The following is a 7,570-nucleotide window of genomic DNA, read 5'->3' as shown; positions in this document are numbered from 1 at the left end:
TTCAGAGTGTCGCATGATGGTGTCTTGAGACCCGTCTTTATCAGCTGATGTTCCATGAGGGTGTGACTTACCTGTCAAAAAAATGAAAAATCAGAGCAGTAAAAGAACAAGCACAACATGAACATTACAAATCAGCAATCACTGACCACTGCAAAAGGGAAAACCACATCATGGACCGGGAGAAGGGCAGGGTCATCCGCACCGAAGAGAACAAACAACAGCGCTGGATCAGAGAGGCCATTGAGATCTGCAAGCGAGGCATAAAAACCATGAACAGAGACAAGGGAGCCTTCATCCTCTCTACCACCTGGAGCAGCATTTTGGCGGAGTGAACGGACAGCGGGGGGCGTGACTTGCCTTCATTCTTGTGACAGGTAAGTCACGCCCTCATGGAACATCAGCTGATAAAGACGGGCCACAAGACACCATCATGTGACACTCTGAAGAAGGCGAAAGACTTTCGTATTGTGACATCCTCAAGGCCTAAACACTCATCCGAGCAAATGTAAGGTAGATTTTGTTAACCTGCCCGGAGAAAAAAATCAACGAAAATGATTTGTATTTGTTTTAACCAGTTGGTGGCGCTACCACTGCGATCAAAAATAAGTTGGCAGCCGTCTTCAGGGCCTGAATATCCTCAAATGTGAAAAATTTCGAGAAGATGGATCATCTGAATCATTTTGCAGGAACTTTTGTTGCCACGGAGAATAATCAGACTCTGCGGCACCGTAATAGCCACGCCCTTCGAAGGAAAGTCACAAAAATAGGGATAGAGTAAGATCAATGTCTTGAGTCTTTTCTAGCCAATTTTCAATCAGATTCGTTAAAAGGGCACCGTGCAGTACGTCAAAATGTAAAAAATGATATTGATTGGCGCAAGGTGTATAACTGAATATAAACATATATGTCGCGGTTCTACGAACCGTGAGGGAAGGAAGGAGGACCCGGAAGCGACAGGTGAGTGGGAAACAGGGTTTATTGAGGGCTGGAGTGGGGATGCGAGCTGGAGAGAGTTCACCACAAGGCAGGCGTCGTCCAGGACAACGTCGAAGGAAGCCGACGGGCAAGTGCCGGGTGGCGCGGACGAGGGTGCGGTCGAGCGAGACGCGTCGGGAGGCGAAGTCGGGCTGGCGTGGTAGCGCGAAGCACGGCGGAGCGGAGAGCGCTGGCGGGATGTTTGCCGGGCGGGATCTCGGAGGCGCTGGCGTGCGGAGCGGGACCAGACGGGTTCAGGTCGGCTAGAGGGGGGAGACGGCAGAGCAGGGGTCAAGCAAGCACGAGAGCAAGGCGAGTCAGGCGAACGGGAAACAAGACGAGACATGAGCCAGTACCACGTGAGGTGACAAGATAATCCGGCGTCGGACTCCTGGCGTGGCTGGTTCTTAAGCCGGCGCTGATTGCCGGCAACGAGCTGCAGGTGCGCCGGAGCCGACGCCCACTTTCTCCGGAGGAGAGCCTGGCTGGGTGGATCGTGAACCTGTAACAAACAGAACTGCCACGCCCTCCTCCCCGGCCCGAACCGTCACAGTACCCCCCCCCTAACGGACGCCTCCTGGCGTCCTACCCGGCTTGTCCGGGTGAAGTGCGTAAAACTCCCTGATGGGGGCGTCGGTCAAAAACAGTTTTCGGGAGATCCAGGAGCGCTCCTCCGGACCGTAACCCTCCCAGTCCACCAGGTACTGGTAGCCCCGGCCCCGGCGCCGAACGTCCAGGACTTTTGCCACCGTGTAAGCCGGGTGGTCGTCTATTATCATGGGGGGTGGGGGGGGTGCCGCCGGAGGGCTCAGAGGGCTGGAGGATACCGGTTTGAGGAGGGAGACATGGAATGTGGGGTGAATCTTCAGGGAGTCGGGAAGTTTGAGTCGAACAGAGCATGGGTTGATGATTCTTTCGACGGGAAAGGGACCGATAAAGCGAGGAGCCAGCTTACGAGACTCGACTTGTAGGGGAAGATCGCGTGAGGAGAGCCACACCATTTGGCCAGGCACGTAGTCCGGGGCTGGGGACCGGCGGCGATCAGCCAGTCGCTTGGTCCTCTGGGCTGTTCGAATGAGGGCGGCCCTCGCTTCGGCCCACACCCCCCGGATCCGGCGGAGATGCTCCTCCACGGAAGGAATGGCCACGGTATGCTCCTGGTCCTTGAAGAGAGGTGGTTGGTAACCGAAACAGACCATGAAGGGAGACATACCTGTGGCCGTGGTGGAGAGGGAGTTATGGGCGTACTCGACCCAGGGTAGTGCGTCGCTCCAGGAGTCCGGGCTGCGGGCCACCACGCATCGGAGGGCGGCTTCCAGGTCCTGGTTGGCCCGCTCCGTCTGGCCGTTGGATTGGGGGTGGTAGCCCGAGGAGAGACTGGCGGTGGCCCCGACTGCCTTGCAGAATTCCTGCCAAACTTGTGAAGCGAACTGGGGGCCCCGGTCGGACACGATGTCCTCCGGGATGCCGTGGGGTCGGAAAACGTGTTGGGTGACGAGTTTGGCGGTCTCAAGCGCGGTGGGCAGCTTGGGCAGGGGGACGTAGTGGACGCTTTTGGAAAACCTGTCGACCAGGGTGAGGATGACTGTGTGTCCGTTGGACGGAGGGAGACCGGTAACAAAGTCCAGGGCGATGTGCGACCATGGACGGCTTGGAATCGGCAGGGGCTGGAGGAGGCCGGCGGGGACCGCGTGGGAGGCCTTTCCGCGGGCGCAGACGGAGCAGGCTCGCACGAATTCCCGGGTATCCTTAGCCATCCGGGGCCACCAGAAACGCTGCTGGAGGAAGCGGAGAGTGCGTGCCACCCCCGGGTGGCAGGTGAGTGTGGATGAGTGCCCCCATTGCAGTACCTGTGACCGCACGGTGTCGGGAACGAACAAGCGGTCGGAAGGGACTGGGCGCGGGTCTGGTTGCTGCTCCTGAGCGTTGCGGACGACCTGCTCGATGTCCCAGGTGGCCGCCCCCAGTAGACAGGCCGAGGGAAGAATGGGCTCCGGAGCGTCAGGGCTGGCAGGGGGCGAGAACTGACGTGAGAGGGCGTCCGCCTTCCCATTGTTCGAGCCGGGGCGGAAGGAGAGGGTAAAATTGAAACGGCTCAAGAACAAGTTCCAGCGTGCCTGGCGGGGGTTGAGTCTCTTGGCGGACTGCAGGTATGCCAGGTTTTTGTGGTCGGTCCAGACCAAAAAAGGGGTCGAGGTGCCCTCGAGCCAGTGCCGCCACTCCTGGAGAGCCCATACCACCGCGAGGAGTTCTCGATTGCCCACGTCGTAGTTTCGCTCGGCGGGGGATAGGCGCCTGGAAAAGAAGGCACACGGATGGACTACCTGGGTGCCGGAATCCCGCTGGGAGAGGACGGCCCCCGCCCCGGTGTCGGAGGCGTCCACCTCCACGATGAACTGGAGGGCGGGGTCTGGGTGCCGGAGTACGGGGGCGCTGGTGAAGGCCTTCTTCAGGTGGGTGAAGGCCTGGGCGGCCGCCGGGGTCCACTGGAATGTGGTGGCTGTGGACGTAAGCGCGGTGAGTGGACTGGCGACCTTACTGTAGTCCCGGATGAAACGGCGGTAGAAATTTGCGAATCCGAGAAAACGTTGCAGCTCCTTCCGGGTGGTGGGCTGGGGCCACTCCGCCACGGCCTGGATCTTGGCCGGGTCGGGGCGAAGTTGCCCCCTGGCGATGATATAGCCAAGGAAGGGCACCGAAGGGACGTGGAACTCGCATTTCTCGGGCTTCACGTAGAGGCGGTTCTCCAGGAGGCGCTGGAGGACCAGTCGAACATGCCGGCGGTGATCTGCGAGAGAGCGGGAGAATATGAGGATGTCGTCGAGGTATATGAATACGAACCGGTTGAGCATGTCGCGGAAAACGTCCGTCATGAGGGTCTGGAAGACGGCGGGGGCGTTGGTAAGTCCGAAAGGCATCACCAGATACTCGAAGTGCCCCAATGGTGTGTTGAATGCCGTCTTCCACTCGTCCCCCTCCCTGATGCGGACCAGGTGGTACGCATTTCGTAAGTCCAACTTTGAGAAAATCTGGGCCTCACATAGGGGTTCGAACGACGGGTCGATGAGGGGGAGCGAAGACTTGTTTTTGACCGTTATTTGGTTTAATGGTTTGAAGTCAATGCAGGGGCGGAGCGAGGCGTCCTTCTTTTTTACGAAAAAGAAGCCCGCGCCCAGAGGAGAAGACGAGGGGCGGATGAGACCGGTCGCAAGTGACTCCCGGATGTACGTCTCCATGGCCTCCTTCTCTGGCCTGGAGATGTTGTATAGCCGGGTGTTGGGCAGGGGGGCCCCCGGGAGGAGGTCGATGGCGCAGTCGTACGGACGATGGGGGGGGAGGGTACGGGCAAGGTCCTTGTTGAAGACCTGCGCCAGGTCGTGGTAGTCCGGGGGAACGGAGGAGACGTCAGGGGGAGGGGGGGGGGGAAGCGTAGAGGAAGGGGGCGGATCCGCTGAACGCAGGCAGTGGGAGTGGCAGAACTCACTCCATCCTGTCAGCACGCACCTCCTCCAATCGATGGTGGGATTGTGGGTCTGGAGCCAGGGGAACCCTAAGACCAGGGGGACCTGGGGAGAGTGAATCAGAAAAAATCTGATGGACTCCCGGTGATTTCCAGAGACGATGAGGGTCAGGGGAGCGGTCTGTTGGGAGACCCGGGCGATGAGATGTCCGTCCAGCGCGACCACCCTTCGGGGAGACAGAATGGGTTCCATGGTGATGCCGAGCTGGCGGGCAAGGGTCAGGTCCAAGAAGCTGCCGTCGGCCCCCGAGTCGACCAGCGCGGTGACCGAGCGGGGGGTGTGTGGACCCAGCAGCCGGGCGGAGATGGACATCCGGGAAGAAGAGCCAGAAGCGGAGACCAGCAGGCTCGGCGTTGGGCTCTCCCTCAACGACGAGCCTGCTCTTTTGGGTTACTGGGACAGTGGATCAAGACGTGGCCGGGGAGGCCGCAATACAGGCAGAGCTGATGGGACCGACGGCGCTGGCGCTCCAGAGGGTCCAGAGTAGTTCTTCCTACCTGCATCGGTTCCTCCGCGCCGGTGGATAGCTGAACCGGCGATGGCGAGCGAACCTCGGGTCGGGGAATGGCTGCCCGGGCGGCGACTCTGGCGGGGCGTCGGAAACGATCAGCCTGCCGGTCCCGCAACCGATGGTCCACCTTGATGGCCAGGGCGATTAGTTCTTCGAGCGTCGTGGTTTCGTCTCGGATCGCCAGCTCGTCCTTGAGGGCGTCGGTCAACCCGTTGAGAAACGCCTCGCGGAGAGCCGGCTCGTTCCAACGGCTCTCGTGGGCCAGGATGCGGAATTCCACCGAGAAATCGGCCGCGGAGCGGGAACCCTGTCGGAGGGAGAGGAGCCGGCGGAACGCCTCGCGCCCCTGCACCGGGTGGTCGAAGACACGGCGTAACTCCTGGCTGAAATCCGCGTAAGTAGACATCGCAGGAGACGCCGCCTCCCACAATGCGGTTGCCCACTTGGCGGCGCGGCCGCGAAGCAAGTTGATGGTATAAGCGATCCTAGCCCGTTCGGTAGCGTAACTGTGGGGCTGGAGGTCGAAAACCAGGGAAGTGCTGAGTAAGAATTGGCTACACGAGCCCAAGTCCCCGGAGTAGGGTTCGGGAGTAGGAACGTGGGGCTCTCGACCGCCCGCATAATGCAATGCGGCGGCCGGGGGGGCCAGGGTCGCGTCCCTGGGGAGGTTGGAGGGGGGAGCGAGTGAACCCACCTGGTTAGAGAGGTGCGAGAGCTGGTGTTGGATGACCTGGAGGGAGCCCGGAACTTCCTGCAGCATTCGATCATGGCGCTCGAGCACGCTGCCCTGGTGGGCAAGCGTTTCGCCCAGGGGGTCCGTGGTCGCGGGGTCCATTAACTTGGCCGGATTATTCTGTCGCGATTCTACGAACCGTGAGGGAAGGAAGGAGGACCCGGAAGCGACAGGTGAGTGGGAAACAGGGTTTATTGAGGGCTGGAGTGGGGATGCGAGCTGGAGAGAGTTCACCACAAGGCAGGCGTCGTCCAGGACAACGTCGAAGGAAGCCGACGGGCAAGTGCCGGGTGGCGCGGACGAGGGTGCGGTCGAGCGAGACGCGTCGGGAGGCGAAGTCGGGCTGGCGTGGTAGCGCGAAGCACGGCGGAGCGGAGAGCGCTGGCGGGATGTTTGCCGGGCGGGATCTCGGAGGCGCTGGCGTGCGGAGCGGGACCAGACGGGTTCAGGTCGGCTAGAGGGGGGAGACGGCAGAGCAGGGGTCAAGCAAGCACGAGAGCAAGGCGAGTCAGGCGAACGGGAAACAAGACGAGACATGAGCCAGTACCACGTGAGGTGACAAGATAATCCGGCGTCGGACTCCTGGCGTGGCTGGTTCTTAAGCCGGCGCTGATTGCCGGCAACGAGCTGCAGGTGCGCCGGAGCCGACGCCCACTTTCTCCGGAGGAGAGCCTGGCTGGGTGGATCGTGAACCTGTAACAAACAGAACTGCCACGCCCTCCTCCCCGGCCCGAACCGTCACAATATAGATGTCTTCAGGTACAGACTCTTTATGTACATGTGAAGTTTTGGATTTTTAGCAGCATGTGCAGGAGAGTTATTAAGCATTTTGTCCATTGCGGCGAAGGAAATCTTAAGTGAAAACTTTGATGCCCCGCCCCCGTCATATAGTATTTCGGAAACAAAAAATTTTAGCCCCAGTGTTTGTCCCAGGTCTTAAGATGCTCCAGACAGAACTTTAAGGCAATCAGATGAAGCCTTTAGGATCAGGGTGCAAAAGAATGACCCCTGTAAACATGCAAAAAAGGGCAAAAGTCGGACTTTCAAAAATTCATAACTCACTTCCTGTTCATATTAGACGTTAAAATATCAAATTTTTCGCCATGCCCGATGAGACTGCCAAGTTTGGTGAGTTTTTGTGCATGTTTCAGGGGTCAAAAATGCGATCGAACAATCGGAAAAATAATAATAATAATAATTTCAACAAAAACAATAGGGACTTCGCAGCGGTCGCTGCTCAGGCCCTAATAATAATAATAATAATAATAATAAAAGTAATAATATTTTCTACAAAAACAATAGGGACCTCGCCGCGGTCGCTGCTCGGGCCCCAATAATAATTTCTACACAAAGTCCATTGTGGTGACCCGCCCCCTTTTAAGTAAATTCAAAATGGCCGACTTCCTGTAAAACCTAGCTCATTGCTCCAAGAGACTTTTTTGTAGGTCTTGGTCTTATACATACAGTGAACCCTCGCTACTTCGCGGTTCACCTTTCGCGGGTTCAGTGCTTCGCGAGTCTAAAAAATATTCGGGCGCATTGTAGTTTCGCCGAGCGGCACGACGGGGCGCTGGAGCGGTTAGACGGCCGGCGTGCGCCGAAGAAGAGCGTGGGCGAAGAGGAGAGTGGACGAAGAAGAGCACGTTCCCCCGGACACGATCGGTGGCGACGTTTCGCGCGGTTCGGACCGTACCAGAGCTCCGGCCAGCGTGCGTGGCAGTTAAGCCGTAGAGGAGCACCTTCCCCGGGCACGGGCAGTGCCAAGCGGCCCCTAAGTTTAACCGAATGGAAGCTCCGGAGGAGGAGGGCATGCTCGCGTCACAGTAAGCC

General features: G+C 58.9%; 1 protein-coding gene and 1 long non-coding RNA gene across 2 annotated transcripts; both read right to left on the bottom strand.

Moving 5' to 3' along the window:
* Positions 1–958: 958 nt before the first annotated feature.
* LOC148315068 (uncharacterized) lies at positions 959–2,234 on the bottom strand. The gene is made up of 2 exons (XM_088287555.1): positions 1,332–2,234; positions 959–1,238 (listed from the first exon to the last, which is right to left on the bottom strand). The coding sequence occupies exon 1, from the start codon at positions 2,184–2,186 to the stop codon at positions 1,539–1,541; it is 648 nt and encodes a 215-aa protein (XP_088143681.1). The 5' UTR covers positions 2,187–2,234; the 3' UTR covers positions 959–1,238; positions 1,332–1,538.
* Positions 2,235–5,914: 3,680 nt separating this feature from the next.
* LOC148315067 (uncharacterized) lies at positions 5,915–6,462 on the bottom strand. Its single transcript, XR_015841305.1, has 2 exons — positions 6,288–6,462; positions 5,915–6,194 (listed from the first exon to the last, which is right to left on the bottom strand). It is a non-coding gene; the product is annotated as an uncharacterized LOC148315067 (long non-coding RNA).
* Positions 6,463–7,570: the final 1,108 nt, after the last annotated feature.

Source organism: Idiotropiscis lumnitzeri, unplaced genomic scaffold, assembly GCF_059441095.1.
Source record: "Idiotropiscis lumnitzeri isolate Australia: NSW breed Sydney's pygmy pipehorse unplaced genomic scaffold, RoL_Ilum_1.0 HiC_scaffold_147, whole genome shotgun sequence".
Classification (NCBI taxonomy): domain Eukaryota; kingdom Metazoa; phylum Chordata; class Actinopteri; order Syngnathiformes; family Syngnathidae; genus Idiotropiscis; species Idiotropiscis lumnitzeri.
This window is presented reverse-complemented; position numbering and strand designations above follow the sequence as displayed.

Excerpts from the sequence above, each read along its gene's own strand:
- LOC148315068 (XM_088287555.1), bottom strand. The coding sequence starts at position 2,186 with ATGTCTCCCTTCATGGTCTGTTTCGGTTACCAACCACCTCTCTTCAAG.